We start from the raw sequence: 21,941 nt of genomic DNA, 5'->3' as shown, positions 1-21,941 counted from the left end.
AAGGCACGGTCAGCTAAAGCTGTAAAAGACACCTCACTCATATGCCCTTTGATGCTGACTTCCATTTGCTTTTCTGTGGGATATAAACTTCCCAGACCTGTAAGTTCAAACTGTGGTTTCAAAGGGATAAAAAATAGAGTTCCAGAATATGCCCCCTCAACGTTCTCTTCTTTCAAACTAACCAAAATCTTCTCAAGGATAGTCAGATTTGTGGGATGCCCTGAATCGTCTCTTGTCCCAGGGAGTAGTTGTTCCAGTACCTCTATAGGGCAGGTTCAAAGGATTCTATTCAAATCTGTTTATAGTACTAAAACACAACGGTGGTATTCATCCTGTTCTGGATCTAAAATCCCTAAACTGATACCTTCAAATTTCTAAATTTTCCAATGGAATTTGTAAGGTCAGTTATTGCCTTTCTGAGACAAGGGGAATACCTGGCATCTGTAGACATCCAAGGTGCCGATCTGCATATTCTCATTTATCTACTTCATTATCCTCATCAGTGCTTTCTGCACTTTGCAGTACAACTAGTTTGTCACACTGCCTGTTAGCCTATTCTCTGCTCCCAGGATATTCACAAATGTCCTTGCACCTCTACTTGCCCTTCTAAGAACTTTTCTGTTTCTCTGTTGAAGCCCTTCTTTGCCCTGTTTAAACACAGCTAAACATAGGCACTTCAGTCCCAGAGATTACTCTGCAGCTTGCATTCAGGCCTTCCTACAATCAGGACTTAACCAGAACTTGGCCTTAAAGCGGAGCTCCAGTTTCTGGTAAAAGTCAGCAGCTACAGTTTCAAGAGTAGCGCTGCGCATTGTGAATCGTCCTTCAGTCTTCTGGGACCTGTCACATGTCCATGAAGACTATGGGGGGGGGGGGCGTGGAGATCTTCTGATCACCTCTACAGTCGGAGCGGGTACCTGTCAAAATCAAATACCCGCTCCCCAAAGGTTCAAACCCCTATCTGGGAGCGAGAGACGAGTTATTAAAGTGGAACTTCCCCTTTTGGGTGGAGCTCTGCTTTAAGTACCGTATTTTCCGGCGTATAAGGCGACTGGGTGTATAAGACGACCCCCTAATTTTCCAGTTAAAAACATAGGTTTTGGGCTGTACTCACCGTATAAGACTACCCCCCTTCCAAGGCAACACCATTAAAAAACATCAGATTTTTTAATTGAAATGGTTATGACTTACCAGTACTTAAAATCCTTCAAAATCCTCATGTTCATCCTCTGACATAAGTTCATGAATGACATCTTGTGATACATTTGTAAGACAGTCATCATATGGATCAAATTCCAAATCAGATGGTTACCGCTGGATGTGCGGTAATACGGTAGCTTCGGCTACATACAGTATATATACAGCCCGCTGGATGTGCAGTAATGTACATACAGTATACCGTGCTGAGCCAAGCTGGCTCAAAACAAATGTTCCTATGACAGATTAATCTGTCAGCCCGTTGGATGTGTGGTATATACAGTATACTGAGCCAAGCTGTTTCAAAATGTACCAGTACGTCCCTACTTTAATCAGCCCGCTGGATGCGTATATGTACGGTAGCTGCAGCTACATACAGTATACACTGGGCCAATCACGGCAAGTGATGTATTCTACTAATGAATACAAAGCCTGCTCGGATCGGCTGAGGTTGTGACATCATCAGCCCACCTCTCTGACTCAGCCAATCTGAGCAGGCTTTGTATTCATTAGTAGAATACATCACTTGCCGTGATTGGCCCAGTGTATACTGTATGTAGCTGCAGCTACTGTACATACACGCATCCAGCGGGCTGATTACAGTAGGGACATACCGGTACGTTTTGAAACCGCTTGGCTCAGCGCAGTATACTGTATGTACAGTATTGCCACACATCCAGCCAGCTTGACCCAAACAAACTCAAGGCTCACATTTTATACCCCGCGTATAAGACGACCCCCAATTTTTGGGGTATATTTTTAAGTATAAAAAGTAGTCTTATACGCCAGAAAATACTCTACTCTGAAAAGACGGGTTTCAGCCCTGTACATTCTATTTATTTATTTTTTAAACTTCTGGCCTCGCTCTCCCTTTTTTTAAAAACATTTAAAAACAAGGTGTATCGCCAATCATGTCTCCCTTGCAGCACCCTGTTCTTTCTTGGGATTTAAGGGACATTCACAAAACAAAAATAAAATGAATTTACTTGATTTGTGCAGCCATATTGCACAGTAATATTGATTTCCTCCTTTTCTTGCTGTACCTGTAGGCGCCTTCCATCCTTCAGGTGTCTGTGTACTCTAGCAAGCTGGGTGCTGCTAGGGAGGCACCTGTGCATATGCGCTCCCATTGGGTCTTCTGCCAAGCTGTGTGTGACACACACACACACCAGTGACAAGTCACACCCCTGCTTCCTCCCCACAGGAGTTAAAAGCCAGAAAAATGTTTAGGGATGGTGGGGGATAGGAAAAGTTAGTGAGGCCTTTTTTTTTACCTTAAGCAGAGAATGCATTATGGTAAAAACATTTCAACTTTACTACTACTTTTATCTGGTTCTCTCTGCTCTGCAGAAACTACCCTTAGAGCCCATCAGGGAAATCCCCTTGGATAATCTATCTGTAAAGTAGCCTTCTGGGTGCCTCACGTCTGTCAGATATGTCTCTGAGGTAGCGAACCTCTCTTGTAAGAATTCCTTCCTCATTCTTTACAAGGACAAGGCAGTCTTGTGCCCAAGACCGCCCAAGGTAGTATAGGTCTTCCATGTCCCTGAAGACATAGCCCTTCCCTCTTTGTGGCCTGCTTCAGAGCACGCAAAGGAAATTGCTCTTCACTACCTAGACATGGTCAGATCCATCAGAGTCGATGGCCCTGATAGAAGCTACAGCTTCTATCAGAAAGGATTGCTATTCAGAACCTTGCAAGGGACATCTTGCTTCAAAATCCACCATTGTCAGATGGATAGGACAACTGATTGTCAGAGCTTACACTCTAAATGACAAGGCTGCTCCTGCACCTTTACCTGCTCACTCCACCAGATCACTGGGGGTTTCCTGGGCATTTCAACATAACGCCTCTGTTGCTCAGCTTTGTAAGTAATTCATTGACAGGCAACAAGTTCTCTTTATGGAGACATCAAGGTTTGCTTTTAATGTCTTCCCTGCAGTCTTCCACTTTAGACGTTCAAGCACACATCATAGTACCATAGAAGTGACTGAATCACCTTTGCTTGATAGCTGGGAGCTAACTGAAGAAAATGGTAAGAAGCTCACGATTTTTGCAGACCCTTGTTTACCAGGACCCATTTATAAACGTACCTTGGTAGACGAGGCGTTAAGGAACGTACTGTAATCTATCATTCAGTTTTATCCTTGATACATGTCTACTCTATTGACTGGAGCCTTCTGTGTCCTCAGCAACCCATCCCCATGGAAATAAAAGAGAACGGGGAAGGATGCTTTTTGTGGATTTGTGAAGTTTTGTTTCAAGTGAAAAAATTATTGCAAATTGTGTGTTTGACTCCTGCCTCTGTTTTTCAGATCTTTGCTCTTCAGGCGGAGGCTCACAGACTAAGAAAAGAAGGTGACGATGGCCCCATAGTGCATCACAAGCTGCCTCACTATGTCTCCAACATGGATCGGCTGGGGGACTCTGAGCTGTAAGTGAAGTACAGGAGAGATGTAGGTTTAGTTGCGCATTCATTTTATTCAACTAGTATAGTGCTGAGTAATCCGTACTTAACAGGACAGGACATTTACAGTGTTATGTCACTAATACAGATGCAAAGAACTAAACCCTAGACACCAGTGCTACATCACAGGAAGCTCCAGATGCTTCATAAAGATTTGGTCTATTTTTTTTGTCTTAGTAACATGGTATCAAGTCAAAGGAATGCCGGATCAACAGTCCAGTCACAAAGGTCCTCTGGTTTCCTCTCCTCCTTGCTCCCACAGAGTAAAAAAGCTGTGCCTTCCAGGCCTCCGCCAGCCTCTATATCCTCACCGACGCAGAGTTCCACTGCTCTCCCACTCAAGAAGGAGCCAGTAAACAATCAGGTAAGATCATGGATATAAATTCTGCTTTTCCAGCTATTTGAGAACCCTAATGTTTTCAAGAGACTCAGGCAGAGCAAAAAGGAAGGAATAGACTAAGGCATCCTACAGTCACCAGTTAAAGTAGAACTTCACTCTTGACTTTCAACATTATTTTGAACCCTTATGCTGCCAGAATTAGTAAATGGATAGAAAAATATATCATATTTACTTGTGTTAAACTATTTTTTTACATTTCTTTAGTCACTTCCTTGTTTCCATGCTTAGGCGAAGGATGTTCAGGAGGGTTTTTCTCATCTAAGCATACCCTTCTGCCTGTATGCCTGAACTAAGTGCAGATGGATTCCAGGAAGTAATTGCTATTTGAATCATTTGCCTTACTCATGATGGCCATGGCCAGAAATGCTGTGAGGCAGGGGCTCTCAAAGTGATTTCTCAGCAAAATAAAGCATGGAGACATGGACAGATGGGGGAGTTTGCTTTGAATATTACAAAATGAATTAAATTGCGTTTTTGGTTGGTTGTGCTCTGATGCAGTGTAGTTTCTCTTTAAAATTTACTATAAAATTGCATGGTTAGTGTTGAATGCTCCTGTATGCATTGACATACCTCTTTGGACCCAGTCTACACGACAGTATTTTTACCTGCTAGCTTGGCACCATCCACAGGAAGCTCAACTCTCCATTAAGACACAGAAGTTGAACACGTCTTTACTTCAGCTAGTTGCAGCTCAGGATGTTTTTTGAATCTTCCAGTAAGAAGGCAGTTGCTTTCCCAAGCCCTGTCTCTTCCAAAAACAAACACTGACCGAGGCAACATGGAAGAAAGTGGGAAGGGTCTAGCTAGGACTGGACTAACTAGCACTAAACAGGAGGTATGACAGTGGGAGATACCAAACAAATAAGTAAACACGTTTTAGTGGCTCTAAACTGCCACTAGATGTCAGCATATTTTTCTCTCTCTCTCTCTTTTTCTCGGTATTCTGTCAACTGATCAGTATTTAATAATGATGCTTCTCTTTCTTCAAGGCCCAAAAAACTAAAGAGGTGCTTAGTCTACCCAAGGAGGTGAAGAGCGTGCAGAGTGTTCTTGGTGTGCCCAGCGCCAGCGATCCGACTGCTTTGCAGCAGAGACAGCGACGGCTGCAGGAGAGGAAAGAGCTTCTCTCTAAGACACCTTCTCAGGTGAGGTAGAGGTAATCTTTACTTGACTCTTTAGTGGCTGATATTCCGGTCTTATTGTGTACATCAACACAATTACTGTTCACAGACACTGTGCACAATTATAAGGCAAGTGAGTATTTTGACCAAGTCATCATTTGTTTGCATATTGTCCGACTCCAAGCAGTATAAACTTGAATACTTATTGGATTTCAGCATATCAGGTGACGTGTATTTGTGTAATGAGGGGGGGGGGGTGTGACCTAAGGAGATCAACACCCTATAACAAGGTGTGCATAATTATTAGGCAGCATCTGTTCTTCAGGCAAAATGTGCCAAAATAAAAAAGATCTAACTGACTCTGAAAAGTCAAAAACTATAAAAAGTCTAGCAGAGGGATGCAGCACTCTTGAGATTGCTAAGACATTGGGTTGTGGTCATAGAACCATAAAATGTTTGGTTGCAAATAGTCAACAGGGTCGCAAGAAACGTGTTGAGAGAAAAAAAGACACAAATTAAATGTCAAAAATTTGAGAATAAACAAACTGGAAGCTACCAGAAACCCATTACCCTCCAGTGCTGTCTTATTCCAGACCTGCAACCTTCCTGGAGTGCCCAGATGTACAAGGTGTTCAGTGCTCAGACATGGCCATGGTAAGGAAGGCTGGAACCCGATCACCACTGAACAAGACACATAAGTTGAAACATCAAGACTGGGCCAACAAATATCTGAAGACTGATTTTTCAAATGTTTTATGGACTGATGAGATGAGTGACTTGACAGACCAGATGGATGGGCCCGTGCCTGGCTCAGTAAAAGGCACAGAGCTCCACTTGGACTCAGACGCCAGTAAGGTGGAGGTGGGGAACTTGTATAGGATGGTGTTATTAAAGATGAGCTAGTTGGACTTTTTTGGGTTGAAGATGGACTCAAAATCAAATCCCAAACCTACCAATTTTTAGAAGACCTTTTCTTTAAGCAGTGGTACAGGAAAAGGTCTGCATCTTTCAAGACCAGCATATTTATGCAAAACATCACATGCATCGAAGTATGCGTGGCTAGCCAGTAAAGGCCTTAAAGATGAAAGAATAATCACATGGCCTCCTTCCTCACCTGGCCTACACCCTATTGAGACTTGTGAGCACTTCTTACACGGGAGATTTATGGTGAAGGAAAACAGTACACCATTCTGAACAGTGTCTGGGAGGCTGTGGTTGCTGCTGCACAAAAAGTTAATCATCAGCAAATCAAAAAACTGACATGAATGGAAGGCTTATGACTGTTATTGAAGATAAGGGTGGATATATTGGTCACTGATTGATTTTTTTTTTTTTTTTTAATGTCACGTGTATTTGTAAATTTTGAGTTGATTGCTTATTCTCACTTTTAACCGATGACAATAAACAAGTGAGATGGGAGAATTTTAGTTTTTCATTTAGTTGCATAATAATTGCGCACACATAGATATTCTCCTAAGAAAGGCAAAACCTCACTTATACTTTCTTAAATATTCAGGTTTGAGGTTTATTCACATTTTGGATTGACCGGAAGCACTGTAGTTGTTCAATGATGAAATTAATCCTCAAAAATGCATCTTGCCTAATACTTGTGCACACAGTGTATGAACACATGGCTGCATTCAATAAAAAAAATAACATTTTATACCAGCTGAATTTGAGCTAAAGTCTGAGTAAAAAAATCTGGCTACCCGATTTAGGAAACAGACTATTGTGGGTTTTACAGATCTTTTAAGGAGCTATGCAGTAGTCTTCTGGTAAGCTTGCTGGAAATTAGAATGTAACCAGATTTTGCTCAAACTACCTAGTTTTTATTACAGCTGCACTACGAGCTTCATACAGAGCACTTTTTAAAGTGTCCCCATAGCCAAAATTTGGATTGTTTTTGAGCTTTTGTCGATGGCATCAATTTGAGACACTTCTGATCTCATTCAGAACTCCTCAACAAGTGCATTTGACCTGCTTCAAGTGGGTTTTGCATTTCTATAGACTGCTTGAAGTAAACAAAAGCAAACTAACTCAGGCCTTTAACCACTTTAACTCCAGAACGGTTTACCCCCTTCATGACCAGGGCATTTTTTTTTGCTGTTCAGCACTGTGCTACTTTTATTTGGCAATTGCTTGGTTATGCAACACTGCCCAGATGAAATTTTATGTAATTTGTTTCATGCAAATAGAGCTTTTTGTTCTGGTATTTGATCACCACTGGGTGTTTTTTGTTTTTTTTGTTTTTTTATTATTATATAAACAAACATTGAGAAAAAAGAAAAAAACAATATTTTCTACTTTTGTTATAAAACATATTCAATAAAATCAAATTTCTTCATAAATGTAAGCCAAAAATGTATTTTGGTGCATGTCTTTGGTAAAAACCAAACTGCATTTTTGAGAACATTTATACTATTGGGGACACTAGTGTAGATATAATCATGATCAAGATACTCATTTGTACAGACCCTATACTAGTGAAGGCTGTCATAAGCGACTTATAGTGTGGCGAGCAATTTGACATTGGCTGGGAGGGACACTGACATCGCTAGTGACAGTAATACAGTGATCAGTGATAATACTGTACTAATGACACTGGCTGAGTGACAGGATTGATCAGGAGGGCAATCAATGGATTAACTGTGTGCCCTACAAGTGTATGCATGCTGCTTTTACTTACAGATGGGGCTGGGTCTTTTCTTCCATTTCTGAACGGTAACTGATAGCAGTGAGAAATCCAGCCAGAATCTGTTTACAAACACACATATCTCTGTACTGTGATTGGCCACAGCTGATCAGCAAGTGTACAGACAAAACTGTCTGTAACCTGCTGACAAACGCGTCCAATCACAGCACAAACCAGCAGGAGGCGCATGCACACACCTCTAGGTCAGGACATTCACCGTGATGTATGGGGGGAGCCCCCCTCCAGCAGTAAATGTACTGCTGGCGATTGGCAAGCTGTGCCTGAAACTAATGTGTTTTTTATTTGTGTAATTTTTGCTAAACTCTAAAAAAAATACTGTGAAAGAAAAAAAAGATCATAAATACCTCTCCCAAGGCCGGCGCTGCCGATTGCTGGTATAATGAGCAGAAACCACTGCCCTAAGGCTCTTTGGAAGCCTGCACTTTGGGAGTGTGTATACTTTATCCCTCATTGCGCTCACTGGTTGTTGCCACTAACCCCTACATCACAACAGAAACGTTTGGATAAGCACTGGTTGTCCATACATTACTGCATAGACAAGTTAAATTGTATCTTTAATCTTCACAGCAAAGCACAGAGAAGAAGCCTGAAATTTCAGAACCAGAACCTGAGCTTCGCCCCGAAACCCAGCAAGACCAGGTAGAAGCATTGATGAGGGGTGTCGGGGGAAACGGTGCAAGAGGAGAGAAATCCGAGCAACCCTTCATAGTGCTAAGCCAGGATGAATATGGAGAGCACCACTCCTCCATCATGCATTGCAGGTACCAGCTGGCTCTCCGACATGTCAAAAGCTAAATGCAGGCCGAAGAATTCAGTACACAGTTAAAACACGAATTTTTCTGTACAGCCCCTTTTTCTTTCCTCCCCATGTTATGGCGAGTAAAAAGTAGTGGTGTCACCTACCATCGTGTGAACTAGACATTGATGGACAAGACCCCTGTGTCCAACCTGTGGCCTTTTGGCACCTACTATGCTGCCCTCAGGCCCCTGACGTTATCAGTCTGTTTCCCTTACCTAAGTGCTTAGACCAGTGAAGGAAGATATTATTTAGATTGAGTTCTAGTAGTTAAATAGTTTATTTCACAATATCGTGTTTCTTTGACCTTTTTATAATGGATTTTGCTGAGAGAAATAGCAAACGTGTTACAGGTAATTTTACAGGGGCTGTAGGGAGCACAACTGTGCAAGCACTGTAATAGCTGTGATCTATAGTAGTCTTATGTAGTGTGTCTCCTGGCTATGACTGCCCCCTGGAGCATGTCCCCTATCTCCAACTATAGAATGTTTGCTTTCTCTGACCATCTCTTATTGTACTGGTATCTTTGCAGTTCCTGACAGGTTTCTGTAGCATTATACAGTTGTGCTCAAATGTTTGCATACCCTGGCAGAAATTGTGACATTTTGGCATTGATATTGAAAATATGACTGATCATGCCAAAAAAAATTATTTTATTTAAGAATAGTGATCATATGAAGATTTTTATTATCACATAGTTGTGTGACTCCTTTTTATAACATAATGGTAATTGAAATCACTCAATTGGCCATGATCAAAAGTTTCCATACCCTGGAATTTTTGGCCTTGATACAGACACACAAGGTGACACACACAGGTTAAAATGGCAATTAAAGGTTAATTTCCCACATCTGGGACTTTTCAAATTGCAATTAGTGTCTGTGTAAAAATAGTCAGTGAGTTTGTTAGCTCTCATGTGGATGCACTGAGCAGGCTAGATACGAAGCCATGGGAAGCAGAAAAGAATTGCGTAACAACGTAATGGAACTTTAAAGAGATAGAAAAGGATATAAAAAGATATCCAAAGCTTTGAATATGCCAGTCGGTACTGTTCAATCACTTATTAAGATGTGGAAAATTCTGGGATCTCTTGATACCAAGCCAAGGTCAGGTAGACCAAGAAAGATTGCATCGACAAATGCAATAAGAATTGTTCAGGATACAAAGAAAAACCCACAGGTAACCTCAGGAGAAATACAGGCTGCTCTGGAAAAAGATATTGTGGTTATTAGCCACTTGAAGACCGAGCATTTTCTGGCGCTTTTTGTTTACATGTTTAAATCAGTATCTTTTGCTAGAAAATTACTTATAACCCCAAAACATTATATATTTTTCTTAGCAAAGACCCTTGAGAATTAAATGGCTTTCGTTGCAGTTTGTTCAATGTTACATTTCATTTGGCCAGTGGTTTTTCAAATGCATTTTTTTAAAATACACTTTAATAAATTAAAAAACAAACACAATATATACCCAATTTTTTTTTGTAAAATATGAAAGCGGATGTTACGGCGAGTAAATAGATACCTAACATGTCACACTTAAAATAAATGTGTACGCTCATGGAATGGCGACAAACTACGGTAGTTAAAAAATCTCCAGAGGCGACTCTTTAAAAATGTTTACAGGTTACCTGTTTAGAGTTACAGAGAAGGTCTAGTGCTAGAATTATTGCTCTCGGTTTAACATTTGCAGCGATACTTCACATGTCTGCTGCAAACACTGTTTACATATGCGTGTGCAATTTACGTATGCGTTCACTTCTGCACGCGAGCACGGAGGGATGGACACGCTTCACTTTTTTTAAATTTATTTTAATTTTTACACTGTTCCTATCATTTGTTTTCATCACTTCTATTCCTATTACAAGGAATGTAAACATTCCTTGTAATAGAAATAAGCATGACAGGTCCTCTTCAAAAAGACCCTTTACCTTTTTTAAAAGCAAAAGAAAAAAATGTTTGATCTTTTGCGTTAAAAAAAAAAAAAAAAATGGTTTACATGCACCATGGACCTGAAGTGATGTCATGACACCGACACTGGTCCTCCAAGGCCATAGAGGCGATCAGAGACCATATATTTCTCAAGTGCTCGGGTAAACCTAAGAAACACAGCGAGCGGCACCACTGAAAGCGATCCAGTGGCTGAGTCGCTCAGGCCGTTTTGAACAGAGAGCCAAATACCAGCTGGAAAACAAAGAGATATCAGGGTTATGGTTGATATCTACAGCCATAACCCTGGGAAACCACTTACTAACCGCAACATATATGTACGTATTGTAGTCGGCAAGTGAGCACAATACGAAGATACTTGGTACAAAAATTTAGCTGCATGGTCATGTTGCCAGAAAGATCTTTTTACTGTGTCAATGCCACAAAAAAGCTTAGTTACAATATGCCCAATGACACCTTGACATGCCTCACCTGGCTTTTTCTTCTGGCAGTTGTGGCTGCAATCTTTCTTGGTCTACCTGAACTTGGCTTGGTATCAAGAGATCTCTGAATTTTCTACTTCTTAAGTGATTGAACAGTACTGATTGACATATTCAAGGTTTTGGATATCTTTTTATATCCTTTTCTGTCTTTATAAAGTTCAGATACCTTGTTATGCAGGTCTGTTGACAGTTATTTTCTGCTCCCCTTGGCTCAGTTTCTAGCCTGCTCATTGCATCCACATGAGAGCTAGCAAACTCTTCACAGACACGAATTGTAATTTAAAAAGCCACATATGTTTGAAATTAACCTTTAATTGCCATTTTAACCTGTGTATGCCACCTTGTGTGTCTGTACCAAGGCCAAACATTCCATATGTAAACATTTTGATCAGGGCCATTTAGGTGATTTACTGCTATCATTACAATTTAAAAAGGAGCCAAACAACTATGTGATAATACATGTTTCAAATGATCACTATCCTTATTTTTTTGACATGATCAGTCATGTTTTCATCATCCATGACAAAATGTCATGATTTCTGTTAGGGTATGCCAATTTTTGGGCACAACTGTATATGCTGAATAATATGCACATCCCTTTGGTGATATCAGGGAATGTTGTTATTGTTTTATTATACAGGACTTAAAAAATAAAGGGAGATGGTACAGCTACAATACAATCAAAACAAGAGGATTAAGAGGACCCTACTGATAAGAGCTTACAATCTAATAGGGTGGTACAAAAGGTTATAACTGTGGGAGATGAGCTGATGAAGATGATAAATGGAATGTTGAAGAATTACACAATTTAGGATCCCACAATCTTGATTTAAAGCCCAACCCTGTGCTCCCTTAGAGCCCCCCTCCCCAAGCATCTTTCTTTTCCTTGTGTACTTTTATATTACCTTTTGTGAGATGTCTTCAGGTCAGTCATGCAATGCACAGAGTTCTGTTTATCTCTTCTGGTGATGGGTGGTCCTTGATGTAGATGCTTTCTGCAACATTGTGTGCGATTTCAAGGTGCTGTGCTGATGCCTGTTCAGGGGGCAGGATCATGACTCCATTCACTCACAAGATATCCTTAATCTTTCACTGTTGCATTGTTGCATGCACCATTTTGTCACTAGACGCCCAGCATCATTCAACCCCAAAAACTGCAGAAATTATTGTAGGGGATCGTGCCAGAGATGAGGTGTGTTTAGCAGACATATGCTTTTTTTTCTCCCAAAGTTGGAATTTAATATCTTGCATGTTTCTCTGAAGATGGTACAAAGTGTATTTTTTTCTGGTATTTTCCAAAACATATTCAAGCTATAGTTAAATAATGGATATGGGCTAAAAGTGCACACTCGCAGGTTTAATTTGAGGGTATGTACATCAAATTGGAGGAAGGGTTTACGAATTACAGCTCTTGAGAGTAGCCACCCCCCCTTTTTTCAAGGGACCAAAAGTAATTGGACAAATGAATATAATCATAAATAAAATGTTAATTTTTTTTATTTTTTTGTTGAGAATCCTTTACGGACAATGACTGCCTGAAATCTAGAACCCTTGGACATTACCAAAGACTGGGTTTCCTCTTTTCTGATGCTTTGCCAGGCTCTAACTGCAGCTGTCTTCAGTTATTCTTTGTTTTTGGGTCTTTCTGCCTTTAGTTTTGCCTTCAGCAAGTGAAATGCATGCTCGATTGGGTTGAGATCAGGTGATTGACTCGGTCATTGCAGAATATTCCACTTTTCCTTCAAAAGCTCCTGGGTTGCTTTTGCAGTGTGTTTTGGATTATTGTCCCTCTGTACTGTGAAGCGCCGTCCAATCAGCTTTGCTGCATTTGACTGAATCTGGGCTCACAGTATATCTCTAAACACTCAGAATTCATCCGGCTGCTTCTGTCTTCTGTCACATAATCAATAAACACCAATGACCCAGTGTCACTGGAAGCCATGCATGCCCATGCCATCACACTGCCTCTAGCATGTTTTACAGATGATGTTGTGTCATGAGCTGTTCCAAGCCTTCTCCACACTTTTTTCTTCCCATCATTCTGGTACAGATTAATCTTAGTTTCATCTGTCCAAAGAATGCTTTTCCAGAACTCGTCTGGCTTTTTTAGATTTTTTTTTTTGGCAAAATCTAATCTCACTTTTCTGTTCTTCAGGCTTATGAATGGTTTGCACCTTGTAGTGAACCCTCTGTATTTGCTCTCGTGAAGTCTTCTTTTGATTGTAGACTGACAATGATATGCCCACCTGCTGGTGGTTGACCTACTCTTGTCTGGATGTTGTTAATGGGTTTTTCTTTACCATAGAGAGGAACCTGCGATCATCCACCACTGTTGTCTTCCGTGGATGTGCCTTTTTATGTTGCTGAGCTCGCCAAGTGCGTTCTTCTTTCCTCAGAATGTAGCAAACTTGATTTGGCCACTCCTAATGTTGCTGCTATCTCTCTGATGGATTTTCTCGTTTTTGAAGTCTTACAATGGTCTGTTTCACTGGCATGGACAATGCCTTTGAATGCATGATGTAGGTTCACAGCAATAGATTCCAAATGCAAATACCACACTTAGAATCAACTCCAGACCTTTTACCTGCCTAATTAATGGAGAAATAACAAAGAAGTAGCCCACACCTGGCCATGAAATGGCTTTTAATTCAATTGTCCAATTAGTTTTGGACCCTTGAAAAAGGGGGATGGCTACTCTTAAGAGCTGCAATTCCTAAACCCTTCCTCCCAGTTTGGATGTACATAACTTCAAATTAAACCTGAGCGTGTGCACTTTCATCCCATATCCATTATATAACTATAGATTGAATATGTTTTGGTCAATACCTGAAAAAAACTAAAATTGTGCCTGTGTCCAAATATATATGGACCTGTGTATATAATTTTTTTTTTTTTTTGCTGCAAATTTAAAAACAGTTTCTCCTTTTGATTGAAATGATTCACTCAACTTTACCATAGGAGCCTAATCTTGTCTTGAGAATGTATTCATCAGTGCAGGCTGCATTTCTGCTTTCTGGCTTTTTCATATCACTTAAATAAGTATAGTACATTAGTGATTAATGTACCCAAATGTAATCAACACATTTTCTCATGGCCATGCATTTTGTTTACATTAGAAAAGTAAGGAAGGTATGTAACAATGTATCCAATAAGAATAAGCCTTTTAACAGTGGCTGCTTGATTATAGCAAAATTTGGCACAATCACATTTTTTTTTCCTTTTTAATATTGTTTTTTTGAATAGTAATAGTAAGTCTACACACTCTTTTATCAGTGTGATGTTTGGTAAAAAATCTGATTATTACTTGGATTAGCTTGTAGCATGAGGTTTTCTGTAAAATGAACCATACACAAACCATTCCTGTACTTCCTATCCACAGGGTGGATTGCTCAGGAAGACGGGTAGCCAGTTTGGATGTTGATGGTGTGATTAAAGTGTGGTCCATTGATGGTATCATGCAGACCAAGGCATCCGCCATCTCGAAGTCTGCTCTGCTGTCTCTGGAGTGGGCAACAAAGAGAGACAGACTGGTAAGTGTAAGAGTTAAATTGTAAGCCACACTATTAAAGGAGAAGTATGGCCAAAGCTCTTTCAGCTATAGCTCTCCTATGGATCACAGAAGCATACTTGGTTCTGCACTCCTCTCTAATCCCTGAAAACCGAGAACTGAGCAGTCAGCGATCTTTGATCGCTCAGTTCTCGGTGTTGTGCCAGCGGGGAACAGCTACAGCATCAGATTGATGCTGCAGCCATCTAGGTTTCTTATTTAAAGCTTAATTTAATTTTGTTTAAATCCACTAAACAATTTAAAGGTGCAAAAAAGCAAAATGTTACTGTTTTTTTTTCTTTATAAAACAGCCACAGAGTTGAAAAGCTTGTCCTCTGCCACCGTGCTGCAGAGAAAGGATCCTTGGTCCCTGTGTAGAAGCGGAGGTCTGACATGCCCCCTTCTGAGTCAGAGCTAGAGATTTGCGGGTTGGCAAAGCTCTAGCTCTGACTCGGCAATGGGCGTGTTTTTTTACCTCTGCTGAAGAGACCGCTAAATCATTTCAGATCTTTTCTTGAGGAAGTAACTTGACTACATAAATTGTAATCTTTGCTGATGTAATTTAAAAGCAATATAACTATATTTTTAAATCTGAAGCATTCATTTAAATAATATCCAGTGATCCTGCTATGAAGGTCTGCCACATTTATTATAGGGTGAAAAAACTCTATCTCCCAGCTGTTCCTCAGTTGTTCTCTCGCATTTTCACCCTGTCATGTGCTCCTTTCATGGAGTCAACAGGCAGCCATGTCAATACGCATTGCACAGGAATGTTCAGCTGTTGTCTCTGTGTGTCATCAGGAAATAAAGCTTGTGAAATTCTGTGCAGCCATTGCTGGGGTGTAGGTAGACCAGCAGTGGGTGTAGCAGATCAGCTGAAAATGGGTATTTCTTAATCATACATCATGAGACGCAGAGGAATTAATATTCTTGACTACTTGGGTTATGCTGCCACCTTCGGTTGAATGGGCACTGGCCAAAAAGACAGGAAGCACCACCCAGGCAAAACCCTTCCCAGCACAGCTAAGCCTCAGTTTTTAGCAAGTTTCCCTAGGTGATGGATGTGCCTGTGATGTCTCTCTGAAGATTTCATCCCACGCGCTTTATTTTCTGGCCTTTCTTAACAATCCTGATGGAGTAGAAGAGGGTTGCTTCCGGATTGTTCGGTATGGCCTGATGGCCAAGAGGGACTGTACTCAGAGCTCGCAGTCGAGAGATGTAATTTTACCAATTGACACTGGACCCTGCAGCAGTCTCTGGGGTGAAATTTATTCGGCAGGCTCACTGGTAAGGTGTTCTACATGTTCAGGGCACTGGTCTCCTTGGAGGGGAGTCAAGTCCCTGAAGACCCAGCAAAGATTGGGCCTTCTGCATCTGTCACAATGGACTGGCTAGTGCCTCTGATATGATGAAGCATGTTTAGATCTAAAAGTGAAAGCGCCACACCAAAGTTTAAAAGTCCAAAATGAGATTTTAATTCAAAATATATATTTAGTGCAAAAGCCAATGCGTTTCAGGGGCCACACATTGCCACCTTCATGAGGGCTTAAGGAACTACAAGATCTACTTATATGCAGTTAGCTATAATTTGGATATGGTATGATGTCAAAATATAAATTGGTAATGTTCAGCCGCTGCTGAAATTGGCTGGAAGTTTCTCAAGCCCTTAAAGCAGGGTTCTCCAAACATTTCAAACAAAGGACCAGTTTACTGTCCTTCGGACATTATAGGGGCCAAATTGTGATCACTGGGGGTAGAAAATTTCCCAGGCCCATTGAGAATAAACATAGCCTCAGGGTAGGTGGTCAGTAGGAGGAGTAGTGCCCCATCATTGCTATTAGTGGAAGGAATAGTACCTCATTGTCTGTGTCAGTGGGAGGAATAGCGCCTCATATCATTGAGAGGAATAGTGCCCCAAAAGTCAGATAAAGGCTAGCAAAGGGCCACAGTTTTGAAACCCCTGCCTTACAGTTTGGGAGAAGTGTATTCTCCTTTCCAGACAATCAAACACAGGGTAATCTGGCAGTTCCTGGAAAGTTTACCAAGATCCTAGAGTTTCTTGGTAGAGGTCATGGAAGCTTCCATATGGCAACTGAGGATGAAAATCATGTCTGTCCGCATGAGAAGGATCTTATGATTCAAGTGTTGGTCAGTGGAACATCACTGCAACATGCAAATTGGGAGGCTGCTCTTCGAGGGTAAATGCTTATTTGGACCATCCTTGGATGACTTTATCCAGAAGGAGGCTAGGAGTTAAAACATGCTTTTACCCTTTTAAGAAGGAGGTGAAGGTGACGGGTCAAAAACCAAGGACGTCTTTTGGAATTCAAGAATAGTTCTTTTCTTAAGCAGAAAGCCACGGCTGTAAGCAAAAACATATTTTCTAGTTCCATACATAAAAAATGGACCTTTTAAAGCCTCCTCATAGTAAAAAGGTGCCCCCACTCATGGCGGTTGGGTGATTTCTATTGGTCTTTGCAGCTACAGTACCGTAACCTAGGAAAACCACAATTGACTGGGTCCACAGCATTGTGTCCAGAGGCTACAAGCTGGAGTTTTAGTGCATTCCCCTCTACTCTTCATTCACTCAGATATTCACCAAAAAGCATTTTCCTTTGCAGCTCTGGAAAGACTGCTGTCTTCAAGCGGTCATTGTACCTGTGCCAGAGCAGGAGAGGTCTTGGCTCCTATTTCAACCTTTTCACAGTTAACAAGCCAAACATATCATCATAAATCTACAAAATAATATAAATTAATATAAATAACTATTAAATAAATATAAAATCTGATCTAATCAGGATCTAATTTGTGCCACATAAACACGTGATAAAAACAACGTGACATAACAAATGGTCCTTTAATAATGGACCCCGTGTGTGGAAAAAACATCAACCACAACCCCCCAAAAATCCCTAATGGGGATCAGCAAATAAACACAGACTAGTGCAAAGCAACCGGGAGTCCCCAGAATTGGGGATAAATCAACTAATTCAAAGTGACAAGTGCTAGAATGTACAAAAATATATAAAACACTTAATCAAAGGACTTAAGTGAATGAATATTCCAATACATAAAGTGAAACATAAATCGAACAAATATTCATGAAAGTCCACAAAAGATTTAATGTATAAGACGTGATCCAATAAAAATATATATAACACATGCAGGTGATGAGGTGAATTTGCGTTCATACCAGCGGTGAAATCCTTAAATGGCTAAATTTCCCCCTCACCTCCTTACTATGACCCACTGGGCCAGCGTGCTTTCAGGATCACCCCAAGATCCTTCACAGGCAGTATCTCGTTACTGGATGGTATCCATAAGAAATCCCCCTCAATGGTGGCACTTAGTCATCTCAGGTCCCCTCCAGATAAAGATAAACACAGCACAGCTCAAACTCCCATCCGGATTTTTTATCCAGTAAAACATAAGCCTTTAAACCTCATGCTATGGGTGTACCTTTGCATGAGTTTCAGGTGTGCCAAGATGGCGTCCACGCCGGAAGTGCGTCACCGTGTACCGGAACTATGTCACCGTTCACCTACGCGTTGCATCACGTTCGTTAGGTTAGTTTTAATACTGAACCTTCATAGGTCCGTATTGGTTCCAACTCAACACCTGGAGTACTTGGGTATGCTCCCAGACATGGCAAAGGCACTGCTCCTGCAATAGAAATGCCTGTCCCTTTCCATCCCAGGTGGAGTCCCTGAGATCATCAGAAAGTCCCTTAATTTGGACCTACAATAATGTGCTAAGGAAGATAAAGCCACTTTCGAAGCTGTCCTCTATGGCGCAGTTTTAATCCAGAGCTTTTCAGCTCAATATCATGTCCGTATAAGACAAAGGTTAAGAATACTTGGATCTGCCAATGCATCTGGCTCCCAAGACCAGATCAGCTCTGAAATGGTGGCTATCCTGACAAATGCTGGATACAGTGAAATCCTTCTTACGTATGAATTGAAAGGTCTTGACAATGGATCCGAGCATGTGGGGTTCTGGAGACATTCTGGAGAACTTATCGATTCAGAGAACATGGTCATCAGAGGAGCGAAAGTTGCAATCAGCATTTTGGGACTTCAGGCAATTCAGTTGGCTCTAATAACACTGATCTGACTACCTGTGGACATTGCCACAGCTGTGCCATACATCAAGCAAGGACAGGAAGTTGCACTGCTCAGGAAGAAGTGGATCTAATCTTGTCTTGGGCAAGAATTTCTGAATTCTTTGTGGTCCCAAACAAGGGATCCTCAGGTGTTTGTGGTAGATGCTCTGGTTTCTCCTTTTGATCGGTTTTCCCTGGTCTTTGCCTTCAATCCGCTGCAGCTTCTTGTTTGGCTATTTGTACAAGAAGAACATGGTATGCAGACATTGTAAATCTTTTGGCAGATAAGCTGCAGGCTCTTCCAGATTGGCCAGATTTATTGTCACAGGGTCCAAACTCCCATCCTTCTTTATGGTCACTGATGACATGGCTGTTGAAGCACAAGTCCTGGGGGATTGGGGTGCTCCTGATGTAAAGGCTGGTAATTTTCATCTCTGACACTGTCATGGGGTACAGTTCTGGCTTTTCTCCAGTTTGGTGTGGAGACGTTCTGGCTTTAAAGCAGAACTCCAGTCAAAAATTTTTTTTTTTTTTTTCCACCATGTGGGGCTGTTCCTGCACTGCATGGATCAGCTGCTTGTTTTTTTGGCTCTTCCCCCTCGAGCAGTGCCCCCAGAGAAAGCCGCTTTCCCTGGGGGCACCGCTGACTTGCTTGCTCCTGAGCCGCTGCTCTGTGTCCATAAGTGAGAGCTGTGGCTCGGCCCCGCCTCTGCTCTTTCCTCCATTGGCTCACTGCCTGTGATTGACAGTAGTGGGAGCCAATGGGCTCACGCTTCTGTCTCAGCCAATAAAGGGGGGGAGTTCCCATACAGCTGGGGCTGTTGTGAACATCGCTGGATCAGAGGGGGTACAGGTAAGTGTTGGGGGAGCTGGAGGGGCTGGTGTATACAGAAGTTTTTTTTTTTTTTTGTTTTTTTTTTTTTACCTTGAGCCTTTAGAACCACTTTGAGAAATTAGATATTTGTTCTACCTGCAAAATCCTTTTTATTGGTGTACATCACAGGACACCAACATCCCCCTTGTCTTTTCTTCATAGCTTGCTACAAAACTAAGGCTTAACTGAGTTGGGAGGGGTTATGTGGGCAGGGCTTACTGCCCTTGTTTGGTCAGTGCCCATCATTCTGAAAGTGGCAACACAATCCAAATAGTCACGAATATTAAATCCATGGTGTCCTGTGATGTACTTCAGGAAAAGGATTTTACAGACAAACCAAAAATCGATTTTTATATATTTTTTTTTTTGATATGGTAATTGTTTGATAGACATTCTTTAACCTCCTGTCCGGCCTATTGTGGAAAAATTGCTAAGTGGGAGTACTGTTATCCTGGGTGGACATCATATGATGTCCTCCAGCCACGCGCCTCCTGTGCGTTTATGTCCAGTGAACACAGCGCATGACAGATCATTGTACTGAGCTGGCCCTGGTACCATGTGATCGCTGTGATCAGTCACAGCAATCTCATGTCAGTTGTACATAATGAATGGCTTTCATTCTAGGCCATTCATTGTGTACCATTGTGATGATCTTTGTGATTGGTCAAAGTGATCGCATGGTACAGACAGGGCCAATCACCACGCATCTGTACCATGTGATAGCTCTGACCCTTCACAATAGTACACATTGCAATGCATGGCTCTGCCATTCATAAAAATTATTGCCTATACCCGTGATCATCACTGTTTAGAAGCATTCAAGGAAAACAAAATCCTCATCTCCTTACTAGGGGAACACTGCACTGCTGTTCTTAACATACTGTCACCAGTCAGTATCCATGATCACCCCCACACAAGTTATATGATGACACTGTACTGCTCTTGTGATAGTATGTGGGGGAAAAAAAACAAATTTTTTAATTTAATTTCTTTACAAAAATATTGGGACAAATTACAACTTCAAAAAACTCACCATGCCTCCTGCTAAATACCTCGGACTGCCTACTTTCCAAAAAGGGCATACAAGCAGACATTTGAGGGTTGTTTTCAACACTCCTCAAATTCCTATGCAGTAGATAATATGGACAGAGCACAGTGCTGTTTACAATATCAAAACTTGAAGCGTTAGCATTGCTTTGCATCAAAATTGACGCTTCATGTTGAGTGTGAAAGGAGTTGAAGCATTTAAACTCCTTCAATGTTAGCCTATGGATACGTGCCGGTGTGCGTTTGTGGCACATTTAGTACATTACAGTAATAGGCATTTTTGGTGCTGTTTTAACATCAACTGCGCCACAAGCACACCTAAGATGTTTGGGGAAGTGTTTTTAATGCTCATTAAACGCTTCTCAAATGCACCTATTAACACTATAGGTATGTTTTATAAGTGTCAATATTTTGAGCAAGTTACGGTCCTTATAGTAAGGTACTTTTTAAATATCTGAAAATTGTTTCTTTATAATATTCAATTAGTGTTTCAGTGGAATGTGTCTTTTTGATGGTAAATGTAGAATCTATGCCTATTTTTGGCCCATCTTTTAGCAATAATGGTGATCCATATCTTTATGTAAAATTGTACTTCTGCTTCTCTGATGCAGCTCTTACTGGGCAGCGAGGTTGGTACCGTCCGCCTGTATGACACAGAAGCAAAGAAGAACTTGTGTGAGATCAGTATTGTTGATGATATGCCGAGGTTAGTGCCATTAATATATTATGTAGTTTGTAACCTCACCTCTTTGCTCTACACTTTTGGGTTATTTGATACTGGAGGACAATGTTTGTGTCTGCAAAGGGTCCCGACCCACTGATGCTCACTCATTCATTTTACCAGTAGTTTCCTTATACTTACTCTGCCTCAGCCACGGAAAACACGCAGTGCTTCAAGTTATGAATGGAGCATGTGATCTTCTGCCTTGTGATAATGCTGGGGTCTAGCAGTACATCACTAGGCCAGAGCACTGTCAAATGACAGAGGGAATGACATCTAATGTAAAACGGAAAAGTCCAGGAAGTCGCGTCTCTACAAAACCCCATGACTAAGCTCCATGGGCAGGGCAAAATGCGTTGGGCGTGTGGCCTGGTTGGATCCCGTGCTGAGGCTGTCATGCACCTTCATATAAGGTTTTGTAGAGATGTGCAACTTCCAGGACTTTTTTCTTTTTCCATTAGATGTCTAGAGCTCGGGTGAGCCCTGTCCTTGTCTGAACTCAAGCAGTTGCTACATAGGAGGAT

General features: G+C 41.3%; 1 protein-coding gene across 1 annotated transcript in view; it reads left to right on the top strand.

Annotated features, from left to right (window-relative positions):
• The window catches only part of WDR91 (WD repeat domain 91), a 78,699-nt gene that overhangs the window by 42,596 nt on the left and 14,162 nt on the right, over positions 1–21,941 (top strand). Inside the window, exons 6-11 of the mRNA XM_089680651.1 lie at positions 3,514–3,632; positions 3,843–4,029; positions 5,055–5,210; positions 8,467–8,660; positions 14,506–14,656; positions 21,308–21,402. Of these exons, the coding sequence (XP_089536777.1) occupies positions 3,514–3,632; positions 3,843–4,029; positions 5,055–5,210; positions 8,467–8,660; positions 14,506–14,656; positions 21,308–21,402 (902 nt within the window). The remainder of the gene's footprint in view (positions 1–3,513; positions 3,633–3,842; positions 4,030–5,054; positions 5,211–8,466; positions 8,661–14,505; positions 14,657–21,307; positions 21,403–21,941) is intronic.

Source organism: Staurois parvus, unplaced genomic scaffold (assembly GCF_062004578.1).
Source record: "Staurois parvus isolate SC_StPar_1 unplaced genomic scaffold, SC_StPar_1.0 ptg000249l, whole genome shotgun sequence".
Taxonomy (NCBI): Eukaryota; Metazoa; Chordata; class Amphibia; order Anura; family Ranidae; genus Staurois; species Staurois parvus.
The sequence above is the reverse complement of the archived record's forward strand: the minus strand, read 5'-3'. Positions and strand labels throughout refer to the sequence as shown.